At 39.9% G+C, this 27,084-nt stretch overlaps 1 protein-coding gene across 6 annotated transcripts in view; it reads left to right on the top strand.

Annotated features, from left to right (window-relative positions):
* Positions 1-27,084, top strand: part of rxraa (retinoid X receptor, alpha a) — a 160,444-nt gene that overhangs the window by 106,841 nt on the left and 26,519 nt on the right. For all 6 annotated transcript variants that reach the window (XM_085359669.1, XM_085359671.1, XM_085359668.1 and 3 more), the window contains 2 exons: positions 11,674-11,912; positions 26,863-27,013. In XM_085359669.1, coding sequence (XP_085215795.1) covers positions 11,674-11,912; positions 26,863-27,013 — 390 coding nt within the window. The remainder of the gene's footprint in view (positions 1-11,673; positions 11,913-26,862; positions 27,014-27,084) is intronic.

Here is a 27,084-nt window from a genome sequence, read left to right as displayed (position 1 = left end):
CCTCCAACAAGGTTAAGAACCACTCATATAGCGCTTTTCTAGGCACCCAAAGCACTTTACAGTTCCACTATTCATTCATTCTCACATTCACACACTGGTGCAGGCAGACCACAGTTGTAACCACAGCTGCCCTGGGGCAGACTGACAGAAGGCTGCCATATCGCGCCATCGGCCCCTCTGCCCAGCACCAGTAGGGTAAAGTGTCTTGCCCAAGGACACAACGACCAGGACAGAGAGAGCTGGGGGATCGAACCGGCAACCTTCCGGGTACAGATGAGCTTCCCAACCCCCTGAACCATGGTCGCCCCTAATAGAGAGAAAGCAGCAACAATCAAAAGGTCCCCTTTGAGCAAGCACTTGGTGACAGTGGAAAGGAAAAACTTCCTTTTAACAAGAAGAAACCTCCGGCAGAACCAGGCTCAGGGAGGGGCGGCCATGTTCCGAAACTGGTTGGAGGTGAAGGGAGGAAGACAGAACAAAAGACACTGTGAAAGAGAGTCAGAGATTAATAATAACTAATGATTGGTGGAGCTTATCCCAACTGCCCTACGGTGAGAGGCGGGCACACCAAGTCACCAGCCTGTCGTGGGGCTAATAGAGAGAGACAGACAACCATTCACATTGTTGGGCAATTTAGACACACTAATTAATCTAAGTCCACATCTTTGGACTGTCGGAGGAAGCTGGAGTATGCTGTTTTAGACCGAGGACCTTCTTGATGTGAAGCAACAGTGTTAATCACCACACCACAATGCTATATGAACAGCTAGTGCTTTTATTTATAGCTTAAATTACTTGCTTACTTACATTTTTATTAGATATATGAAAACTCCTCGCTTATCCATATTTTTTGCATCACTGCAAACAGAAGTTTTCAGATTTTTTTATGCTCTAGAGCCAGAACAGGTTGTTTATTAGTGGAAAATGCGAATAGGATTTTTTTCCATCCAAATTTCAGAAATTTTATGAACATAATAAGTTTGTAAAACAAAACCTTTTTTAGTAGTGTGCGCCGATTATATGCATAACCAGTTGATATTTCATCAGCCAATCACAAGCTTGCTCCCTACACCATCTTTTATACACAATAAACACACACACCCTCTCACACACACACACACACACACACACACACAGCCCCACTTCCTCTCTCCTATCTACAGAGTAAACATATCAGACTCAGATATTTACACTTTGGACATAACTGAGGGCACCAGATTAGTCTGTTTATGTAGTGGAAAACAGTAGACAGACATTTCCCAATTAATGAGCACACATGCGCGCACACAGAAAGTGTGAAGCTTAATGGAGAAAAAAGAACAATGAATAATGATCTAGTTTTTGAAGCGCATACACAAAGTGGTTTATGGAAGACTGAGAAAAATATCAGCCCGCTGTCGTCATGGCAATAGAGACATCAGCAGTAAAAACTCTAAAAATGAAACCGTAATACCAACTCCCATGTTATTTTGGGCTCTGTTTTTTTTTTCCACAGCCCACTGAATCTCCTGGGTTATTTCGTTGAATCTCTTTTTTCCTCTTCTCTCTTCTTCCTGAACACATCCGGAGAAATGCTAATGACTAGTGTTTCATTCCGGCTTCGCTCTGTGCCACTCTGTGCTTTTCAAAAGTGACTCACCTAGACGATGTCCTAAAACGTTGTTCCGAAGAATTTAAAAAAAGAAAGAAAAAGGGAAAAAAATACTGCTTGGTGCCTCAAATCAACAGAAGGTGTGGGGTAGAGGGGTGCATTAAAAACAGGGCCCGTGTTATTGTTAACATGCCACCCTTTTATCCAGTTTTTTCTTTGGAGCTGCAGTTTACTAAAGTGCCACAGTGTAGGTGCAAGTGACTCATGACTGCTTCGTTTATTGCAAAGTCGGTCTGTGTAATGATCATTTGTTTCCTGGCCGGTCTCTCACCTATGCCATCATTCCCCAACTTAGCCATAGCCAATCACGGTTAGTATAGAAAGCACGTCGTCTGTGCAAAGGGTCTACATCAAGCCCATTTGGATATTTTTTTTGTTTGTTTTTGCATTTTTTTCTGCACTGAAAGACTGAACAAAGTCTTCAGAGAATATGGGATTGGACACAAGCTATAGAGGTATTAAACTAAAATTGGCAGTGGTGTATGCACAAACACAGAAAGAGAGAGAGCATTATGATTTTTGTCTACTGACAGTCAATTCTGTTGATGATGATTCAGGAGATTTAATAGCTAAAAGGCAACTGGACATAAAGTATGTGATTTACTGAGATTTATCTGTTCTCGCTTTCTGTTTTTGTAGCATCCCACGCCCTTGCGTTATACTAAATCTCCACTGTGGCACTAGTAGATGAATAATAGAGGAGCAGAGTTAGGCATGGAATGAAAAATGAGCATCTGTCTGCCTCTGTATAGGCACATGGCTATGATTGTGAATGTGTTTTTAAAAAGGTTAGACAAAACAGGTTGTTCCGAAGTAAGGTGAATGAGACGCTGAGAGGACAAGCATATGAAGCCAGAGAAGTCATTTGTGAGACAGCAGTCTAAAGAAAGGAAAGACACACTTTTCATCGGCTCTCAGGATTGTTCCGACTATAGTGGTGCACTTTCCATCTATAATGCATCATCCCTTGCTGGTGGCAGGGGCAACACAATCTCATGGGCTCGTTAGGGAATGCAACCAATGGTGTTAGCTCTGAAGGCAGCTGAGTTATTTGTAGTCTTTATGTGAGAACAGTGGTTGCTTATCTTTTCATGTTGTCACAAGTTCTTATGTGCATCAGCTGCTGAAAATTGAACGGCGAGGGTTTTTTTCCTGCTTGATTGTTTTACTTTAATGCTAACAAGCAGACTGATCCAGCATGTTGTTTGAGATGCTTTGAAAATGTTTAAATCCAAGATGTACGCACAATGTAGATAAGTAAACTCATCAGATGTTTTATCAGGTAAACCTTGCTAGCACTGCGTTAATCCCCCTTTTACCATTTAGAACTGGCTTATCTCTTTGCGGCATGAATTGAACAAGGTGCTCTGAACAGTTCCAAATAGGTCCACATGGTTAGGATTTCTTTATATTTGAATACCTGTACCTCTGAGACATGATTTCAACTACCAGCAAATGGAGCAACCATCCAAAATTTAAGCGCAACTTCATATGGTGCAATATAAGTTATAGATTTCTCCAGAGTAGGAGTGGTTAAATTTATGGAAGTAAAGGTGATTAAATTAAAATATTGACTGTTAGAATGAGACTATATGAATGGGATTTTGCCCCTGCTGTCTAAAATTACAAAACAATTTGTTAGCTTACACGAATGAATAAAATGTGCTGTCTAGCGTGTGCTAGCAACCAAACCCATCTCCGCGCCAGTTAAATCGCACCCCTTTTAACATCCCACTCACTTTAATCCTGTACAGACCAGAAATTCTTTGTACTGTTTACACCAGTGCTGTTGTGCAGATAACAGATGGTGTCGTTTTTTTTTCTGGAGAGAGGGTGGTCATTAATCACAACTGCAGCAGCTCACCTGTCAGAAAAAATGTAAACAGGTTGCTTCCAACATGTTCCTGTTTTTGCATTGATCTGTCATCTCATTATCCCTTCTTATCTGATTCTCATCCGTTTATCATCTTTAAACACACAAGTGAGTAACAGCTAGATAATAAATTGGCAAAATTTCCCCCTTGTAATAACACTCAACAGTAGAACGAAAGAGCAAGAAAGGAAAGCTAAAGGGAGGGAGGCATTGTTTAGATGTAGGAGACTTTTGAATGAAGTGGAGAGGTGATAAGTGGAGAACTTTGTCTCTGTCAGCAAAACAAGCTCTAATTTGCTTATTTGTAGCTGTCACTTGTTTTTGTGTGCCCAGCGATTTTGACAAATTGGCAGGGAGAGCCTGCAGTCGGCAACGCTCTAAGTGGCTTACAGCTGTGAGTCACCCTTTTTTCTAAGTTGACGCTAAGAGAACCTGGACAGATTTAGTATTTAGTATTTAGTATTTATTTATTTATTGTCATTGTCAAGAACAATGAAATTGCGTTTGGGGCTTCCATACAACCCAAAAAAAAGAAGAAAATAATAAATACCCCTTAAAACCCAAGTGTACATATTTAACCCAGTGTGACTCCAATGCAATAAGACAATCCTTAGCAATAATGTTCGTAGAAATTCAGACAAAGACCTGAGAAACATGACAAAATACAACAATGCAACCCATTCAATATTATTGTACTGTGAGATATGATATCAGATATGATAGTTATCTATTTAAGAAAGAGGGGGGGGGGGGGCAGGAGGGGGAAGAGAATAAAGATATGATGCACCAATGCAGACCAGTTCATTGCTATTAAGAAGTTGGATATGGTTATTGTCCGTGAGAGGGGGGCAGAGAGTTCAGGAGCCTCACAGCCTGTGGATACAGGCTGTTGGCCAGTCTGGATGTTCTGGCCTGTATAGACCTGTACCTTCTCCCTGAGGGCAGCAGATGGAAAAGGTGGCGCGCAGGGTGATGTTGGTCCCGCAGGATACTGTGCACCCTCCTCAGCTTCTTTCACCACCCGCTGGAGTGCTTGCTGATCGGCCTTGGTGCAGCTGGGGAACCACACTAGAAATCCATACGTCAGAACGCTGCTGATGGCACAGTTGTAGAAGTTCAACATCAGAGATCTGGGAATGTGTGCGCTCCGCAGTCTCCTCAGGTAGTAGAGGCGCTGTTGGGCCTTCCGTACAACTGAGGTGATATGGTTGCCCCAGGACAGGTCCTCGGTCACAGTTACCCCCAAGAATTTAAAATTGCTCACCCTCTCCACCGCCTCACTGCCAATGAAGAGAGGCAGATGCCACTCATTTCGCGAATGCTTCAGTATGCTTCACACTCACATACTCACTGCATGAGTTTGTGAGTGTGCTAAGCAGCTCCTTTAGTCAGAGACTGAAACACCCTCGCTGCAGGAAGGAGCGCTTTCACAGATCATTCATCCCAACAGCAGTTAGACTCTATTACTCCTCAATCACGATGTCATGACTCACTGGACACTGTGAACATCCACGGTCACCACTTCATGCATAATGGACCTTCTATGTGTATGGACATGCGCAGGTATATATGTATGTATATGTATACAAATGTATATTTAGTGTGCACATGTGTGTGTGTGTGTGTACATGTCTATACAGGGAGTGCAGAATTATTAGGCAAATGAGTATTTTGTCCACATCATCCTCTTCATGCATGTTGTCCTACTCCAAGCTGTATAGGCTCGAAAGCCTACTACCAATTAAGCATATTAGGTGATGTGCATCTCTGTAATGAGAAGGGGTGTGGTCTAATTACATCAACACCCTATATCAGGTGTGCATAATTATTAGGCAACGTCCTTTCCTTTGGCAAAATCAAATCAAATCAAATCAAATCACTTTTATTGTCACATCACATGTGCAGGCACACTGGCACAGCACATGCGAGTGAAATTCTTGTGTGCGAGCCCCACAAGCAACAGAGATGTGCAAACACAACAACACAAACGAGCAAAATACAAGAATGGCCAACCTGAAACTAATAAATATATGTACAATATATAATAGTGTATGCATTTCTGGATGTGTATACTAAATATTTTCCTACGTGTGTGTGTGTGTGTGTGTGTGTGTGTGTGTGTGTGTGTGTGTGTGTGTGTGTGTGTGTGTCCACATTTTTACAAATTAAATAGTAAAAAAAATAATAATAATAATAATAATAAAATATATAAAATATACAGAGTTGAATATGTGCAAAACAAGTGGCATTTATATACAGTGTGGAGTGCATAATGTTGAAGTTCCAGTAGTGAAGCTGAGGTGTCTATGACGTGTTCAGCAGTCTGATGGCCTGATGGAAGAAGCTGTCTCTCAGTCTGTTGGTACGGGACCGGATGCTGCAGAACCTCCTTCCTGATGGAAGCAGTCTGAACAGTTTATGGCTGGGGTGACTGGAGTCCTTGATGATCCTCCCCGCTTTCCTCAGGCAGCGCTTCCTGTAGATGTCTTGGAGGGAGGGAAGCTCACCTCCAATTATCCGCTCAGAGCACCGCACTACTCGCTGGAGAGCTTTGCAGTCCCCAAAATGGGTCAAAAGAAGGACTTGACAGGCTCAGAAAAGTCAAAAATAGTGAGATATCTTGCAGAGGGATGCAGCAGTCTCAAAATTGCAAAGCTTCTGAAGCGTGATCATCGAACAATCAAGCGTTTCATTCAAAATAGTCAACAGGGTCGCAAGAAGCGTGTGGAAAAACCAAGGCGCAAAATAACTGCCCATGAACTGAGAAAAGTCAAGCGTGCAGCTGCCAAGATGCCACTTGCCACCAGTTTGGCCATATTTCAGAGCTGCAACATCACTGGAGTGCCCAAAAGCACAAGGTGTGCAATACTCAGAGACATGGCCAAGGTAAGAAAGGCTGAAAGACGACCACCACTGAACAAGACACGCAAGCTGAAACGTCAAGACTGGGCCAAGAAATATCTCAAGACTGGTTTTTCTAAGGTTTTATGGACTGATGAAATGAGAGTGAGTCTTGATGGGCCAGATGGATGGGCCCGTGGCTGGATTGGTAAAGGACAGAGAGCTCCAGTCCGACTCAGACGCCAGCAAGGTGGAGGTGGAGTACTGGTTTGGGCTGGTATCATCAAAGATGAGCTTGTGGGGCCTTTTCGGGTTGAGGATGGAGTCAAGCTCAACTCCCAGTCCTACTGCCAGTTTCTGGAAGACACCTTCTTCAAGCAGTGGTACAGGAAGAAGTCTGCATCCTTCAAGAAAAACATGATTTTCATGCAGGACAATGCTCCATCACACGCGTCCAAGTACTCCACAGCGTGGCTGGCAAGAAAGGGTATAAAAGAAGAAAAACTAATGACATGGCCACCTTGTTCACCTGATCTGAACCCCATTGAGAACCTGTGGTCCATCATCAAATGTGAGATTTACAAGGAGGGAAAACAGTACACCTCTCTGAACAGTGTCTGGGAGGCTGTGGTTGCTGCTGCACGCAATGTTGATGGTGAACAGATCAAAACACTGACAGAATCCATGGATGGCAGGCTTTTGAGTGTCCTTGCAAAGAAAGGTGGCTATATTGGTCGCTGATTTGTTTTTGTTTTGTTTTTGAATGTCAGAAATGTATATTTGTGAATGTGGAGATGTTATATTGGTTTCACTGGTAAAAATAAATAATTGAAATGGGTATATATTTGTTTTTTGTTAAGTTGCCTAATAATTATGCACAGTAATAGTCACCTGCACACACAGATATCCCCCTAAAATAGCTAAAACTAAAAACAAACTAAAAACTACTTCCAAAAACATTCAGCTTTGATATTAATGAGTTTTTTGGGTTCATTGAGAACATGGTTGTTGTTCAATAATAAAATTATTCCTCAAAAATACAACTTGCCTAATAATTCTGCACTCCCTGTACATAGGAATAGTAGTGGTACAATAGTTATGTTAAGCTATATAGTTTATGTCTTGCATAGTTCCACAACCATATCCATAATCACATACTGTGTGTGCTACCGTTGTATATAATGTATTATCTTACTTATTTTTTCATTGATTGTACTTATTTGTATTTTGATATCTGTACTTGAGCTGAGGTAACGCAAAAAAATCCCCGTCATGGATTCAATAAAGTCTTATCTTAATTTTTATTTTTGCTCTTACCTGCCCTGCCCTTTTTCAGTGATTGGCTTTACAGTCACTCTTATCTTTTGAACAGGTTTATTTCATATCTTGCATACAGTGCAAACGGCTGCCAGAGGTTTTTTTTCCAAGACTGCTCACGATGCATATTCCCATTTCCAGTTTAACAGGTTAAGATGGAATTGGCTATATGAAGAAACGCAGGCAGGAGTGGCAATGCTGCCCCCCCCCCTTTTTTTTTTTTCTCCACTTCTTTTTCCTTGACTAGTTGGGCTTAAAGTCAAAGTGTTGGTTGAAGATTTTACAGAGATTCTTTGAGTTGTATTTTTATAGTTAACTGATAACAGAAACTGGAATTTGAGATCTTGTTGTGTGAGCCGGGACTTTATCTCAAAGGAGAACTTGGCAAAGCTTAATTTAAACCTAAATGCACATGTCTTGTGTATGTACAGAGGAACCTTATTTCCATCTTGCTCCTTGCTTACTTTTCTTGTCCAGTCTAGTCATTTCTTTCCTTTCTTCTGTCATTCTTCTTGTTTTGTTTCTTCTTGATTCCCCTTCTCTCATTGGATCTTCCTTTCTGCTTTTTTTCTTCTTCTCCACTCTTCTGTCCTTACAACCATTATTTGTTTCCTTATCCTTTCTTTCCTTGTCTCCTCTACCCTAATTTTCTCTTCTGCTTTCCTCTCCGGGGAGGATTAGGACAGAGTCCTTTTCATCCTGCTGTAATCCTACACTGGCAACCCAACTCCAACAAGAGTAAACATACACACGCATACTGTACACTCAAACGCACACACAGATATTTCGCATTGAGAAATCTTTATGTTCTGGGAGCTTTGTCCAAACAAGACCATCCACATACAATCCAGTGTGACCACATGGTTCGCTGCTTGGTCATAAAGAGGGGGAACATTAGAGGGGAAAAGTGTTCTGCTTTGGATTTTCCTCTTCTCCAAAAGCTGTCGGAAGAAAGAGGGACATAAAGAATGAATGGGAGGGGAAAAAAGAGACATAACAGGCGGATCTACCTCCCAGCCTGTCTCTGTCATCCCCCCCTCTAGGTGGGGCCTTGCTGGGATTCTGTTTGCTGAGTCCCACTCTCCCCTACCCTCCACCCCCACTGAGAGCTACAATGGCAGATTGGCAACTCTAATACCGCCTCTCGTTTTATCTGCTTGAATTGAAACCCAGTTGGAGAAGGGTTATGGGAATTATTTTGGAGCTATGTGTGTGTGGGCACATATTTTTGGAGGAAAAAATCTAATCATACAGATAGAAGCTCAAGAAGTATCAGTCATGGGATCCAACACTGAAGTAACATAGCTAGATACAGAGCTGTTATTAGCCCCTTTTTTAACAAGTCTGTTTGTTTATTTTCCAAAGGATAGGGTGTTTCTGTGTGGGTGTGGGTGTGTGTCGTTTCTAACAGGAAGTTCTTTTGAGTCAAGCAAGATGTGCAGGAAGTATTTGGTTTGACTCAGCTGAAAACTGCACTGGTACTCAGTGCAGAGTGCTGCTAAAACCAGTGCTCCTGCAAATGTATTTTGTAGCATTTTTCTTTAAATGATTTGAGTTTGTATGGCTGTTACTTTGGCTACGTAGCAATAAAAAGGATGGGGAGAATTCCTAAAAGAAACTAAAGTTGCTAATCTCTGCCTTTAACTAGTTTAGCTATCTGCTTTTTTCCACTGTGCAGAAAATAGAGGAACCTGGTCACGTACAAAATGTGGGAGCGTGATAGACAAGCCACACTCCAACTCATTACATAACATGTGTCCATGCTCCCACTGCAGAGAGCAGACAGAGTGAACTTGCAGTGTCAAAATAGGACAGGGTATAAAGGGAGGGTATTTAAGGACAACAGAGAAACTGATGTGAACCTCAGCTCTCTAATGCCAGCTATAAAAATGGATTGAGAAATTGTTGTAAATTAAAATACAAAAATGAGGGAATGTCTTTGGAGACACTGAGATATGTCACTATTATTATTATTGTTATTGTTATTATTATTGTTATAATTATTATTATTCATGGACATTTTTGCAACATTTAATTGTTCAGCATTTTGCTTGCAAAACTAATTATGTGAATCAGTTACTGATAAGGCCACTGTTGTTTGATAAATTATAATGTCTATAAATACATTTATGTTCAAAAAGCTGGTGTGTCTTAACGGTGTGTCCCTTTGTGGGACATTTAATGAATAAAAATGGGGTCGATGGATGTGAGATTATAAAAAAGAATGATGGAAGCAAAGGCAGGCTCAGTCATAAATGGAAAGTATGCAAGACTGAACTGCAGTGTTGAAAGTTGAGACAGGAGGTTTGTTATCAGTACACATACAACAAAGTTGCCAAAGTCTCAGTGACATAGCACAGCATATCAGTACTTCTTTGCTAATGTTCTCACCTGTCTCATATCTTCTGTGTTGACAGCTGATGGAAAGATGGAAAGCTCAGTCAAGATAAAGAGTAGCTCTGATGATTGGGGGGGGGGCTGTGAGCGCAGATGAGCTTTTGTACACATGACCTTATCCTTATCATTCTGACTTCAGTCTCAGTCACTGCAGGATTCTCCTCAGCTGTGGTGCAAGGTCATGCTTGTCATTTTCCTGAGCCCACTACTACCCCATTCATAAGCTATATGCAATATAAATCCAGTGTATATCCCTGACCTCGTAGATGCCTCAAGGAAGGACTTCAGTTTACCAGAACGAAGCAGTCTGTGAGAGAGCAGCAGAACTGCTTTGTAAAGTTATACAGTCTTTTTAAGTGTTTACCACATCCATGGCCCCCCATATCCATAAGTCTCTACTGTGTTTTATTTCTTTTAATGTCACACTTGTTTCTTTCCTTTGTCTCATTGTATATCTACGTTTGCCTTTACTTCACGGTGTGCTCTGCTCTTTGTGTTAAGCATTATACACATAGCTGGGAACAGGATTGACTGTTAAAGAGAAGACCATAGACAGTTTAAAAGGGGTATCTTGCCACCAGGACATCACCTACTGGTTTGTGAAGTCCCACTTAAATCTGTGATTTCAGCTTTTTGGCCATAGCCATCTTGGAAACCAGATGTAGTGACTTAGGGATGAATGAGATTGTGAAACTGTGCACTCGCTGGCTAATGATTTATGGTTGACAAATCATTAGCTAGCAAGCCTTTCCTGGATTATTCTCCTTTGTGACTCTTAGACGGACCACAGTTGAACAAATGGATTTAATCTTCTGTTCAGTTTGACCTGAGACTAGCAGGTGAGACTCATCAGGAAAGTGTTTAATGAAGTTGCAGATTAAGAAAGCCGAATGTCACTTTCCATACACTTCTAAGCAACCACAAGTCTTTTTTGGAACTACATGAGTTTAAGGCACTTTTACGCTGGCTTCACTTTTCAGACCTGGAAACTATGTCCATTTATGGTTGGTACATTACTTGTAAGTTTCCCAGGATATGTTAATCCATCAAAAATGATGGTGGAGAAAAACAGCAGAGTAAAGAAAACCAACACCCGGTTCATGTACACAAGCTTTTCATGACATTCTGCCCATACCCACAACCGTTCAGCCGCTGACTTTGTGGTTTTTCCACTATTGGTGATTGTTGGATTTAATTGTCTTAAGTGTTTTTTGCTGAATTGTCCATTTTCCTGCACAGCACTCACATTAAAGAACTGCCTTCACACTTTACCAGATGTGCTAGCCTTGCGGTGCCAACGACCCTGGCTGGAAGAAACCAAGTGTGAGAGCGTTGTTTTGAAGAATTCTGAGTGTTTATTCAAAACTTAGTTATCAAAGTGGCTTTTTGGTCCAAATTGTGAAGCCTTGCATCAGGTTTTTCCTGTCTCATTTTGCTTTGAAAATCTTATGAAGGCAAACTCAAAAGACCTTATTATCATAAGAAAATATGACGGGATGGTAAGAATTACCCGTGTTTATTATCAGTGATTTTCTTTGCTCATTGGAATCGTCAAGATAAAATGTGTAATTTTTTTGTTTTTTTTCCTGAACAGATTCATCAGGCCAGGTGACCTCTTCGCCCTTGGGATCACCAACCTCCCACCGTGGAATGCACCCATCTCTACTCAGCCCAACGTCCATGGGGCCCTCAGGCCCTCTCCACTCTCCCATCAGTACGCTGAGCTCTCCAATGAATGGCCTGGCTTCACCCTTCTCTGTCATCAGCTCACCCATGGGCCCTCACTCCATGAACTCACCTGGCATGGGCTACGGTCCTAGCGTTAGCCCCCAGGTGAGGCCTGTTAAGAGACACTTTTAAAAGTTTACATTTTAAGGATGATTTTATAGAGATTAGTAAGCATACTGACAACAAGTTATCTGCTCACTTTCTGATAAACCAAAAGATATATTTCTTTGATACTCACAGCCATAGCTGTTGCTTGCACTTTCTAATACCTGAAATAGTTTAAACCTGGAACTCTCGTGGTTAGCCCAAAGGTTTCTCACCCCAACCGGTCGCAGCAGATGGCCGCCCCTCCCTGAGCCTGGTTCTGCCGGAGGTTTCTTCCTGTTAAAAGGGAGTTTTTCCTTGAATTTGGTCACAGAGAAGATGCTGGACTGAAGACCTCCTACTGATAGCTTTAATTGCTAGCAGAGTTCCATGAATGTCTGTAGTTTCTCATGTTTGTTTGCAAAAGCTTGCCAAATATTGGCCAAGCAGCAGTATTACTAAGAAAGTGCGAAAGAACGAGTTGTGAAGTTGTGCCAGCATGTTTCAAAACTTTTGGTTTGAAGGCAAATGGTCTTCGTTTCTGGTTTATGTCACACTTTTCAAAGTTTCAGTACAGCTTGGAGAGCTTGGACGGTGTTTGTAGACAGATCCATCACTTTCATTCAAATTATAGGCGAAAGCAATATGCAGGTCTTATCTTCCCAGCAACTTTTGATCAACCTTCAGCAACTTGCAAGTGGTCAGGGAGTGCTAAATTATCCCTCACAGTGAGCGGTTGCTAGGTGGTCACTGATCAGTCTGTAAGCCAGGTGCGACTGGGACCTTATTCACTACATCTTACACTGTCAGCAGGATTTTCACATCCAAAATGTCCAAAATGGTCAACAGGTGTGTGGTCTGCAAAATGTCAGTAGAACCACTGCAGGGACAGTGTGGTTTATTTTTGTATCAAAAGGAAAAAGTTTGGAGAACTTAGACTGCTGTCTATATGTTGTGTTTTAATAAAGAACTGACAGTTTTTTGCACTATAGATCTCTCATTATAGACCAAATTCTGATTTTCATTAGTTTTAATTACATTTTCATTTGAGGTTTGAGAGTCATGCACATCATGGGTTGCTTTTTTATTTTAGGCAAAGTACAATATTGCAAATTTACAACATTAATAGAATCAATTCCACCTGTTTCCTCATATAGATTTAAATATGATGTTACTCCAAAATGCATTAAGTTACTTTGTAATTTTATTATTGTGCGTTTTAACAAATGTTTTTTAAAGTTAGCTATTTTTGGAAGAAATGTGATGAAGGAAATTAAATATCCATTACCATATATCCAATATCCATAAAGTGGATTTCATATATTCTATAATTGTAATTCAAATTAAAAACAAAGAAATAAATGAGGAAAAAAGTGAGTTACTAGTAGCTGGTTGTTTTGTTGGGGCCAACAAGAGGCACTTACAAAAGGCAAAAATTTAAGTTAATGACCCTTCTACCTTTTACAACTCTTAATTCTTCTATATAGATATTGTTGACCAAAAGTTTTGCTACTGTCCATTTTTAACGAGGGGCAAAAGCAGATCTCTGTAAATGTGAGGTGTGCACTGTATTTATTACACAAGATCAAGAAAAAAAGCCTCGTAGCAAGAAGCTGTAGTGTGTTTAGGGCAAAATGAACACCCATTAATGCTACATTTTTCATACTGTAAGAAACCAGAAAGCCTTCATCCTCGGTTTCATGAGGTTTTCTCTGTGCTCCCTTTCAGATCACAGAGAAGTGCAGCTGCCCTAAGCCAACCAGAAAAACCATTTACGTATATCGTGTCTTGCAAATTGCAGTCACATGTTTCAAAAGTGCAAATTACAGTCAAAACTTGCACACTCACACATATATGCACACATATCATTTTCGTAAGCCAGGCCCCAGCAGACAGAGACCCTGCTCTGACCCTGTGGCACAGTTAATCAAGTCCTATTCAACTGGGATTCCACACTAGTTTAGCTCTGTCACTCTTACTTCTATATCTGAGGCATATTTTTTCCCTGCCATATCTTACTCTCGTCTCTTTCTATTCATCCATCCTTTTTCTTTGGCTGTCCACTTTCCCAGTCTTGTTCTATCCTTGTCTATGTCACAACATCTCCATTTTCTCCCTTTGTCTCTGTCATTTTTGTTCCATCAATAAGCTTTGGTTTCTTTGCTATTAAATGCACACACGCAAACAATTGAGACATCAAAGCATACAGTGGCCCAGTTTCAGTTTGGTGCCATATCTAAAATTGAAATAGTTTCCCCCCAAAATGTGGTTGCTGCCCTTCTTTATGTTTGTTGATTTTTTATTTATTTTTTTTGGATGGGCTCTCCTCGCTATTGTTGAGCTTATCTGTGTCTTCTTAGTGAAAGTGTCCCACATGTAATGGAGTTTAGAGTGGATTAGGAGCACTTTGTGAAAGCAGCCAAAATCTTTCATTGCTAGAAAGCCCCTCGTCCTTCTCCCTACCCTCTCCTTCTTATTCCTGGGCACTTTATGATTCCAACACTTTCATCTGCACTGCCATTTCTGTCCTGGAGGGGTATTCTTTATTTGCAGGTGAAATTTTTAGTTAGCAAAACACTTTGGTGGGTTCAGCTGAACCTGCAATGTTTTTCACTGATTTACATTGTGATGATAGTGAGGCACACGTGTGGGGGTGGAGAGCTGATATTAGACTATGGTGGATTTTTAATTTGTCCAATAGTGGGACAGGAGACTTGAGAAAGCTGAATGACACTGAGGACCACACAACAACCAACTGAGCAGAGAAACAAAAACGGCTAGTTAGCAGTTAGCTCAATCATAAACCAATCAGATGCCTGAAAAATTAAAAGTAAATCATGAAATATACTGAAGCAACTGTCAGTGTACCAGGTTGTGGGGGAAAACTGCTCTGTCTCAATGAATCTTTTACACGTGCTTTAGTGTTTTGATATAACTTTTTAGGTGTACACATTAATCTTAAAAATATGTTTACATTATGGCATTCATGAAAAATATCCTGTGGTGTCAGCATACTGGGGTATTTTTGTACCGCCTCACAGCCAATCCCACCATTTTTAGTAGCTGTGTCAAGAACCAGTAACAACTGATTCAGTTAGTGCCAACTGTTTTAATACTGTACTTACAGTAATTATAGCTGGTTTAGTATTTACAGTGCTGTAGTGGTTCATTTGTTGAAACAGTTGATGTGAGGGCAAATGCGTCCAACAAACCGAAGGTTACCGTACTGGTGCGATTTAATTGTTTCTTTATTATTCAAAATATAATGAAAATACATTTTTTGTAATGTTAAAATATCTTTAGATAACAAGAAAAAATATCATTTTGGCTGACTTTTTTGATTAGTCTGTCTAAGAGAAGCAGTATACACACAAGTATTATGCTTAACTTAAGGTGTATCTGCATACTATCATTATATTGCAAAGCTTTAAAAAAAAAATTCTCATTTCATTAATGCTAAAGAATAAAGAAAGGAAAAACAAAAATGTTATTGTTGACACCTGTGTTTTACATATTTCGAATGCCACCCAAACCCAAACTGTACAGGTGGTCTTGTAAACGGTTAACTATGAGTGATTCCATAACCGAGATTGTTGAGGCTTCTTGCTGCTGCTCAGCAAAGGTGGGGAACAGTGGTTTGATTTGAAAGTGCAGTGGCTTAGAGCATAAAGATGGTGGCACTGCCCTGTGGTCGTGAGGCGCGGCACATCTGATAAGACGTGATTTGAGTCAGACGGCATATGCCACTTAGACTTAACACTCGGCTGACTTGCTTTTGTCAGGAGCAGTTAACTGGAACGAGGTCACAGCTCAGCCTTTTTCACTACTTAACCGCCCAGACCAGTGTGAGACCCTGCCTAAGCTAACGGCTCACAATGCACAGGCGTGGACACACACCAAACTGCATATACTGTACTTTCTTTCTAATGATCATACATGCATATGTAGTATTATAAAATACAATAATCACAAGAATACCTTATTTGACCATCAGCTGCACTCAGCAGCATCTTCCAGTAGAAAGATTACATTTATAGATGGACATGCACGGTCAGGTGGTAATCGTGCTTACCTACTTTGCCCTAAAAGCTATATATTTTTCAATAAAAAACAGTGTATAAATGAAAAGCAGCAAGGTTTAACTATCCTCTACATCAAAGGTTTAATTGAAAACATGATGAAAGCTTGGGAGAAGATGAACAAAAGTCCTATTCATACAGGAGTCTCACATCCTCAGAAAAAAGCTAACCACATGTAAAGAGAGAGACAGTCCTTTATTATCAGCCAGTTCTTACATCTTGAACAACAGTACTTCCCCTTCAGCTCTGTCCCGAGCATCCAGACACAATGACATACTGCGGTTATGTTCTTTCTCTGTGAAGAGGACCATGCATTGTCAGCAAACATACTATACATAAAAGATATTGTGTGTTATTTGAAGCGCATACTTTGTCTTTTATTTCGTGGTTTTACCAGGGTTGTCAACTCATATTTTCTGGAGTTCTATGAAGGGAGAGGTTGCAAGACATCTTTTGAGCTATATGCTCTGGGTGTGTTGGCAAACCGTAGTCGTGCTTCTTAGTATCAAACTCATCAGTGGTTATGTCTGTAGGCTTGAACTTACTGAGAAGACAGACCGTCCCCCGATCACAGACACCGCAACTACCCAAACACATGGAAGGGATGATAGTGGTTGGAACACAGTTCACACTTGCAGTGACAATGAGGAGAATTGTCTGGCTGTTGGGAAAAAGGGGTTCTTTATCATAGAACCATGGCTGGCTACCATTTTCCAGACGCAGTCTGTACCCCTCTGGGTTCTGTCCTCCCACTGAAACCTCGCAGCAAATCCTAAACCAACAACAGACCAGTGTCTCACAGCAAGGCTTTCAAAATACACATTAAGCTCGACTGTTTCTGGACTCAACAACACAAATGTGAAAAAGGTGTAAATGTTTTACAAGAAATGGAACACGCGTTTAATAAATTATAAATGAGCGGCGGCCGTGATGTCATGTGCCACTTTTCAGTACATCGTGTTTAGGCGTTTGTGTTGCTAGGAGCCTGAAACACAGCACATTCAAGTGAAAGAGAGAGAGAGGTGGACCTTAGCCCCTTTCTCTGTGGGAGTAATAAAGGTCCCTTCCACTGCTGTGGTCTTTGATGGACTTTGCATGACATCATGGCTCCATGGCTGTAGAAAAGAACTGTGTGTAAGGTCTTAGGGGAGCAATCAAGGCTCTCTAATGCCAATCAAAGCTTAGATGTGTTAAGGAAAACTTTGAAACCAATTTAGCGCTCACTTTTTCCCATAGCACTATAAAGGTAAAGATGCAGTGCAGTTCTGACGGAATTAAAGCAAATGATTAATACATTGTGTTGATGGGGAGAATGCAGATTTTATAGAAAATAGTTCGACAAAGAGTTACGTTAAAGCCCCTCTCCTTTGTTTGCTTTTTATTAGTGATCTTATTTTTGTTATTTTTTCCATAACTTTTTATTTTACAAGGCTTCAATAGCTGATGGATTGTGTGATAAAGCTTGGGCCTGTGTGTGTTCTGCTTGTGTTGTGCCACACAGGAGTTGGGCCATTTAGGAGGTAGGAGCTATAAGGGATTGAAATGCTAACGTTAGGCTTAAGTTTCACGGTGCAGCCTCATAGTGCAGGCTCTAGACATTGTTGTTTGAATGCCTTGAGGGCACACTTTTATTTTAAAGCTTGAAATAATCCCTTCAGGGCTTTAATTGCATCTGCTGGTGTGATATTACAGCAACTCAATGCAGCCTGTGGACAGACATGTACGCTGTGGTATGTCTGTGAAGTGTAATGACACTTTCTGTATGACTAATTCTACTTTTGTCACTGCCCAGGCGCCTGTAAAACTTGAAGTCATGCACAGATATTAGTCATTTTATATTTATAAACTCTTTACAGTCCTATAATAAATTATTTTCTTCAGCATTCATAACTAAAAATGAAAGATGTGTTACACAAAGAAGGCAAGGCTGACATTTTCTATGAAAAGAGTGTTGAAACAGATTAGTTTAATCTTGCAAATGTCAGATGTTCAGTATCAAACCTCATTCTGGCAGAATTGGTGTTGATCACCCAACATCTTGTTTAGGATTAGGGAGCTAATCAGTCGGAAACAGTCATCAATAAAGTACTTGTTTACTTGTTGTCGGCCATGGGAAGTAAAAGGGAATCCAGTTGCCTGACACTAATACTATTACCCAAGTAAAAGACTCATCATTTAAAAGCAGTTGGATTTGTCATCACATTATCCGCCAAATGGTGGAAAATGGAAATGTAACTAAATGACTTGCAAAACACTGCTAAATTCATTGGTGGTTTTACACTGAAATGGTCTTTAAATTGCTGCCAGATTATGTGTTATTTGATAAAAGACATATAATTTTGTTCATTTTTATGGTGCACGGTAGGAAACACCTAAAAAGCTACACTGATAACGTAATCACTAGAGCATTAATCTCTGGACTGGTGCCTGTCTTGAAAGCAAAAATATGTCTTTATCCATCTCGAAGTGAAATGTAAGATAGTGACCCATCTTTACAACAAAGAGGACATGCCAGTGTACAGTTTTTGAAATAGTTTCTCACAAAGAGTGTGATATGGGAATACTGAATGGCAGACAACTCAAGTGCAAGTGCAGCACATTATTCATACATTTTCTGTAGACATGCATCAGTTGCAATTTTCTTGCCAGATTTTGATAATAAATCTGATAATTTGATAATTCAATAATTTTGAAGTCTGGCCTGCTGACTAGATTAGGAAAAAAAATCCAAAATACATTCAAACTTGTGCCCCCATTTCCTGTTTTTTTTTTTTTATTTGATGTCACAACAGTCATTTTAATATTGCAACAAAGAGAACAGCTCAAATAAATCATTAAAAGACTTTGTAGTCACCTACGTTTATTTTCAGTGCTATCAAAATGAGGAAATAGGAAATTATATATTGTTAGATAATTGGCTGTTGGCATTCGCAGTTTACATAATTCAATTTGTGTTTAATTTTTTGTCTTTTGCACGACATATTTCCATCTAGCACAGATATTGCAGTTGTTGTGACATATTTTCCTATATTTAGTTACATTTCTGGACAAGTGCATGTCAAGCTATGACGGATTAGCACAGAATCTTTATCTAAGATTAATCAGCCCATCGCAGCCTGTCAAATACATATGATTGTAGTTGCTGGGTGATCATTTAGTGCATCTCTAATTTTCAATAGTCAGACAGTATTACAGCATGTAGCTCATTTTATCAGTTAGAAATACATGTTTATTCAAAGGTTGCAAAAACTGAGGTTTTTTTTGTTTTTGTTTTCTTTGTTGTTGTTTTTTTCCCTTGGAATAAGACAATTTTATCATTGGCCATTATAAATGTATATATGCAGAGTATTTGCATTCTAGGTCACACACTAATCAAAAAATAATAATTCAAGTTTTATGCTGCATATATCTTCTGAATTTCATGCAAACTCAATCAAATTGATTATTAATTAAAATAATTATTGAAACTAAATTCTGGTGGCTCTGATTAAAACATCGTTGGGTGGCACCAACAATTTCTCTATGCAGGAAACACCCTGGCTTTTGCTGTATGCTCATCAACACCCACGCAAAGCCAGAACGACACACTTACACATGTACATGGAGACCAAGTGATAATGCACGCTTGTGCTTGCATGTAACTCCAGAAATTCATATATCCACATAGACACATAGATCCACTCATGCCGTGAACCCACCCCAGTATGTGCAAAAACTCCAATAGATTCCAAAAACACTTAGACAAAATCCATGCCCAGCAGTGCCATTCTGAGGTGAGACAACAGCTGCAAGTTACTGTGTGTATTCCAGCTTCACTGCTGCAAGGCTCACTGCTTCCACAGCACTGATAGGCTTAATATCCTCTTTTTTTCACTACAACAAAAGTTTCTGTCAAAACACGCACACACACACACATAAGCTGGCAGTGCTTGCGATGATTCATTTTATCTGCTATGGCACAGCATGGTGCGAGTGTTAGAAACCTCCAAGCTGTCTGGAATAATGTCTGCTTCTGCTAAATTCTACTGGGAGAGAGTAGGGAGAGCGTTTTAATAGAGCTTAGTGACAATAATCACGGAGCTATTTTACAAAAAGACATACTTAGGAAGGATTTATATTTTGTAACCAAAGGCTTTATTTAATGGTTGATAAATAATGTATGTATTCACTTAATAAGCTATTAAAATACATAAATTATGGCCACGTTGTGATCCCATGTGTAAGTGAGGGATCCTTTTTTTATTTTTCATTGATTCCTTTCGTTCACTGAGACTTTTGAGGGAGACTTAATTATTCACTGTTATGCTAAAAGCCTCCATAAATACAAGGTTTCCACATGCAATCACCAAGGCTTCAGCTAAGTAAGCAGTTCAAAAAATAGTCACATTATTGTTTCCTGTTATAACGTTTTGTTCTTTTTGAAATAGGCCAATGCAGTGACTATGTAGGGGTGAATATAATGGTAACACGGTGCTTTTTAATTACTGTGTATTTAGAAAGCTTAATGTAAGTACAATGTAAGTACACATTATGTACTGCAGTCTGTAGAAGCATAAAGTATACAGACATTTTTCCATTACATAGGCCAAAAAATGTCTTTTTGACAGTAATTCTGAGAGTGCTGGATGTAATCATGATGGTCATACAGTGTATACTGTAATAGCTAGAATTTGCCTTTCCTTCCTGTTTCCTCATCCTGAGCATGACTCATGTAATTTGCTGTTACATGACAGGACCTATTCGCAGAGGATCCCAGAGTTCATCCACAAATGACTGCATGAGCTGTGCTGTGCATGTGTCCGTTGATTAGTTTTTGTTATGTGAGCTGTTTGCGTTCAAAAAAAGTGTCTTTAAGATCTCTCATAAGTTATCTAACTGTGGCTAAAGCCCACAGGCTACAGAAGAGGGGTCCATCACCACATCCTCCCTGTGTGAAACCTGATACCCCGTCTCTGTTGATGCATGTCAAGATAGCACTCACACACACAACACAGCGATGAGAGGAAAGTTCTCACTCATTCCACCCATGCTTTGCACGAGTCCCAAGATAAGTGTTCTTTTAGAAGGAAGTGATTGTCACAATGTGTCAGAGGTGAAAGGGGACTCGGGGTTATCATTAGGCTAGATCATTACCTGATCCCCTGTCCTCACCTCTCAGTCGACAGCTGGTTAGACTTCATCTCGTGTCAACAGCAGATTTGTATCAGGTCCACTCACACTTCCTTGCTTTTACATTCTAGCTGCAGATCGTTTCAGTTTCATGCCTTAAAGCAGAAATAAATTAAAGTTACAAAAATTAATAATTCTTAAGCAAAGCACAGTAGAGGGAGCGGAACAAGTGTCAGGAGTGTGATCGGAAACAGTGGGTTGTGAAGTAGAACATTCAGTTCGTGGTCATGTTGTGCCGCTCTTTAATGGATAACCTTATGAAGAAATTCTATAAGGGCGTTTTTGAAAAGACCCAGTGAAGATAACTTTCTCTGTATTAACAAAGGTGCCCTTGAACAGCAAAGTAACTGAAGTTCCACATGAGGATTGTGCATTAAGGAGTGGTGCATGAGGATTTGATGTCTCCTTTTGAAGTATCTTTACGAGCAAACTCTGTGCTCTGACTCTCTGAATCGAGCTAAGCTCATCTTAAGCACAGGCCTCTACTGTCTCTACTCTTCTTTCTCTTTTGTCCTGTGTTCGCTCAGGGGACGCTCCTTTCTTTAGATTTCCACCGCCATGTATTGTCATAGAATATTAATAGTTCACAGGGGCTGTTCAGCTGCCAAGAATATTCTGTTATTTCTGTTAAAATGAATTATGAGTAATGTGAGCTGCACTAATACACTTTTTTTTTTCTCTTCATCGTTATTTTGTTGAACTATTGTTTTTTTTTCTTTATGGTTTCAATAATAAAATATTATAATTTATTGTATTGTCATTTATCTTTTTGTAGTATATTTAGTTTTTGAGATCACTGGTTCATGATTGGATTTTTTGTACTTTGTAACTGGAGTATATATTGGTGTAATAAAGGCCATGATGTACTGTTTTTGGCTGCTGTCACATAGTAAAACTTTGGTTTCGCTTAAAAATGAACTGATTGCAGTTTTATTGGCCAATTCCAATTTTTATTTTCAAAATAAAATGAATTATTAAACTACAATTTGTACTGATTTATGTAACAAAGCAAATGTCAGGTGCTTAAATCATTTTCCAGTGCGTTTATTCCTTTAACATATAACAGGGCAGGTGCTTCATTGTCAAATCTTTTCTATTTCTCACTTGTTTCTAAATTTGTGCTTTCATCCTTTGTTCTTACCACATACTTTAGGTTGCTGGCTTGTGTCTCACTTTGAGCTCTGGATAGCTTTAGTTTTAGCCACTTTTCCTTTGTAGTTTCTTTAAAATGCACAGGGGATGATCGGGTATGTGGTTTGTTGGTTTGAGCGTTTTTGTGGTGGTGTGCCATAGATTACTTTGGGTAACTTCCACACTAACATGATAGTGTGTGGCTATAAGTGTGTGTGTGAGATTTACCTTCACCATTGTGTGCATGTTTTGCACCCACAAAATGGACCAGTTCATAAGTGTCCATACTGGAGGCTAACTGGTCGGAAATCGTCCCATGTTGGTCCCCGGAGAATCGATTGGTGCACCTCTAGTTTGTTTGTTTTTTCTTCACTGTAATGAACCACACATATGTGTTGCTATCATGACCCAACATAAAAAAACACTTGTTTGGCACAATGTGTCATAGTGTTTTTGTAATTCCAAACCAAAGTAACACTTATAAATAACTTTTTACGTGCTGTTTTTTATATATTTCCATGCAGCCACTGATACTTTCTGTCGCTTTTCCATTCATATTTGTAGAACTATTAATTCATCACCTTTAGCCTAATGTTTGAATGTTACAGCAGAATGCTGGAGCCAGCAGGTGGCACAGAACATATAATCATGCATATCAGTTCAGTGCAGAATCTGACACCCTCAAGCAGACACAGACCCCCACTGTACTGGATGTATCACTGGAATGCCCTCCACAACATGTTATGTAACACCTGCAGAGAGAGAAAAAATGTGTAATTTAGTTAGACCATTTCAGGTCTCTTTTGTTTTGTACATTGTTCTGCAGGGAATCGTGTGTTACGTTGAAAAGTCTTGGATTTTAAATGACCCTCGTCTGTTTTAAGCTTTCTTGTCCTTAAAGTGTCTCTTTGGTGTCTAAAGAGAGGCTTGTTAGTGGGGTTTCCCTGAGCTGTACACACAACTGGCATACCTCCCTGCAATGGTTCACATACGTGTGTGTGCTGTAAGGGCGGGTGCATATATTCTATTTCCAGAACTAGTCCTGAGCCACTTTAATCTCCCTGCCTTGTCTCCATCGCCATGGGCAGAAGGAAAAGAAAAGTCCCCCCCTAGCCTGCCCACCCCACTGTTGGGGAGCAGTGTTGCTGAGATTGAGTTGCAGGTTCACTGAAAATAGATTGTAAGAGGGAAGAATCTTTTCTGTCAGGGAGAAAGAGGGTTTGATAGAGACTGTCTCAGTCAGGAAGACAGCTCTGTTAGTGCTGCACTCCAGGGGAAAGGACTAGACTCAGGCGTTTAACTGAGGTAAGACCTCATGATGTGGGTTTGTGCATGCATGTGGATAAACTTGCATAGATGTGGGTGTGTTCACGTGCTGCCAAAGCGATGCAGGTATATCCCTGTATCCTTTTTGTCCTGCAAATTTGAGGCTATATCCAAACTAATCTTTTCTATTTATTTTTTTCTTTCTCACAGTTACCACTAGCATCAACACTAGGTCTTTGTTTTAGGACCCCTTAAACCATGGTGTTCCACAGACTGTGTGACAGGCCCCCTGGTGGGGCATTGAACCTCAGTGGGGAGTTGGGTTTTTGGCTTGCTTGGATAACCAGGGGAACGATATGAAAAGAAGTTCATCTGAATGAATATCATCTAATGATGGAAAACAAACGGGATGTTTTTCTTTTAAATCCAGTTTTGAAGATATTTATTTTAGTAAGATTCTGCAAGGATTGGTGGGACTGGTGTTGCAAACTTTTTTGGGGGGGTATTTGAAAGTTTGATAAGCTCTGCTATAAGTAGATACACAATGAACACTGACATTTTTTTTAGCTTGAAAACCAGATGCAAAAATTATACCAACTTTTTCTGGCTGATTGCATCTTGTAAGCCACTGCATATCCTTAATTGATTCGTCACGCTCCTATCACGTGGCCTTATACTGGAAGAAAACAATGACATCAGCTTTGACTCCCAGGAGTTGATTCAGATATTGAATTGCATGCATTGCTGACCTTTAGTGTCCCTTGAAATTCTGCATTGTATTGTGTTTTTCTACAATGTTTCCTTTTTAACCTTTATTTGATGTCTAAAGTACTATAAGAAACTGGGCAGGATGGTAACCTTTTTTTTCCAACTGAGGCTGTCTGTGTGTGCCTCTGTATGCGTGTGTTTGTTTGTGTGCATGGCTCAGGCCAGTGGTGAGTGCCAGGGTGTAAACTAAACATTTCCTTATGGTGAAAGGAGGTTTAGCCTTTTTAACTCACTCATCCCTCCCTCCCAAGTTAATCCATCATTCACACAGCCAAACATTCTAACTTATGTAAGCTATAATTTTGAAATTCAACTCAGTTTCCCAAGTTCCCATGACACCCCATATGTCATGCTGAATTCTCTGGAAATATGTGTAAAATGATGCAGGAGACGTCTAGTATTTCCTATTTGATGTGATGGCAAATCACCATGGGCTTGAATATTTCTCTCAATGGAAGCATGGTGTATTGTAGCTTCCAGCAATATGTATGTATTTGGCACAGCTAACATTTTTTTTCAGCATTAAAGAGGGATCAGATTTTAGGGTGTGTAATCTGTTGAAGGTGACATGCCACAGTGGCTTGTATACAGTTTGTGTGCAGTGCAGGTAGTATCTTGGCCGTGTGTACTTGCAATTTGAGTATGTAGTTATTTACATATTTACATATAAGCTGCATATAAAAGTCTTTTTGTATGCATATCTTATCTGCCTTATCTTTATGATACATGATCTGTAAAAATACATAGAGAAATAAAAATAAATTAAACTGATATATTGTCCATGGTTCTAGAGGAGCTTTGTTCCTTGACTTTCTTTTCTTATGAAACATGCTGATGAGTTCAAATATGGGAACTCTGGACTGGAGGGTTGTTGGAGCTTGACCCTTCACTAAAATTCAGTATATCTCAGCTACAGCTCCTTTGATTTTCAGCCCATCTGTTTCTTTTAAGTTTTCAGTATGATTTTGCTTTTAACAATATGTGGATCAAAAATCCATTTGGTGCTCACCGGGACACACGTGTGTATCCAATAAATGTGATTTTGCAAAAAATCACTTAAAACATTTCTTCTCTCTTTTTTTTTTCCTGAAAGTTTTTAAGTCTACCACCTTTACTCGTGTACTCTGAATAAAAACAGAATAATACCCATTTTAATTTCAAGGCATTTTTAGCTAATATTCTAATTAGTTTCATGTATAATCTAAGTGATATTTCTATGAATTGTAGCAATGTAAACCTGAGATTCTGTAATTCCCAGTTATAAAGATATTCCACAGCTACAACTGTAGTTGTGTAACCACTTACCAACATGCATATTAACTCAGTGGCTGTTTGGTTTATGTCCTGTGCGTCTAATAAAGGGCATTGTTTGCCCTGATGTATACTTTTCTATGTTCTTCCATTATGCTCTTAATGTACTTTTGTCAGATGAGTGTAAACACAGCTTAGGGTGCGTTTTAGAGTGACAAAATATGTTAGCCCTGTCATCATAAGATGTAAATGGCTTTTCTGTCATTCCTAATCCCAGCAGATATAGACAGGGTTTCTCTGCAACAGTATGAACTTAATTTTAACTCAGAAAGTGTTTGTGCTATAAGACATTTCTCATGTGTGGTAACTTAATAAAAACACATCTGGCTCTGCTCTGCCAATAGTGTTCTGTCTCTCATCCCTCTGTTATGAATGTGCCTGTGGAGAATCTACTTGTCTGACTATATGCAGTTTTCCTTCCCCCTTTCTTACCATCATGTAAAATTACTGTGGTTTTAGCACAGTCAATCAGACTAGTGCTTTTACTTTTTTTCATGAAGTCATTTTTTTCCCACTAATAGTTGGCTTGTTTCTGTTCCATCCAGTATATTTAGTGAATAATTTATACATTTCCCCTTAACGTTTATCTCCTCTGGAAACAGCGTGTAGCTTGTTATAATAATTAGCCTCCCCCTTGCTTTTCACTTTCAGCAGAAAGCAAAGAGGGGTCATTTTTGGATGAATTGTATCAAAGCTCCTTCAGAGAGAGAGACACAGGCAACTATTGAAGTTAGACTTAGGGCTGCAGTTGCGCTGCTGCTAAAACAAATGCTGTCTCTTTATTCTGCTGTACTGTTCAATTTTGCAGTAGAGTTATGCTATCGCTGAACATTTTGGAGCCAGGAGGGCTTGTTGAGAGCATGAATAAAAGAGTTCCTGGGGTTGAGTGGTGCAGGATCCTGCTGCGCCAGATTTAGATCTGAAAATGAGGGGAACAGGAGGGAGGAGAGTGAAAGGGAGAAATGACAGAGGAAAAAAGAGGTGTTGCTAGGGCTGCTGACCATCTATATTACGCATCAGTAGTCTTAATATGGCTTTTGTTTTGTACATTTCAGATTGTTCAGTACTCCCTGAGTGACATGACTCCAGTTTCATGTAATGTCCTTATTGTGTATAATCTTCTTGTTGAATTTGACCTTAAGCTTATGTGATTTATTTGACGGTGCTTGTGCGATTTTGATGTTTTGAGTTTAGCGGGCTGCATTGTGACTTGTCGGCGTGTGTGTTTCTGTGTGTTGATGTTCCAGCTGAACTCTCCAATGAACTCTGTCAGCAGTACGGAGGACATAAAGCCTCCACTGGGCCTCAACGGCGTGATGAAGGTGCCTGCCCAGCCCTCGAGCACAGCTCTGTCACTCACCAAACACATCTGCGCCATCTGCGGTGACCGCTCCTCAGGTGAGTGACATCAGACTGTGATGACTGTCTGCAAAGGAAGCATGAAAATAATTCAATGTCAGAATTGACCT

The sequence above is a fragment of the Diplotaxodon limnothrissa genome, linkage group LG7 (assembly GCF_057381915.1).
Source record: "Diplotaxodon limnothrissa isolate DT_005_m linkage group LG7, D_limnothrissa_male_GT1.1, whole genome shotgun sequence".
NCBI lineage: Eukaryota > Metazoa > Chordata > Actinopteri > Cichliformes > Cichlidae > Diplotaxodon > Diplotaxodon limnothrissa.
This window is presented reverse-complemented; position numbering and strand designations above follow the sequence as displayed.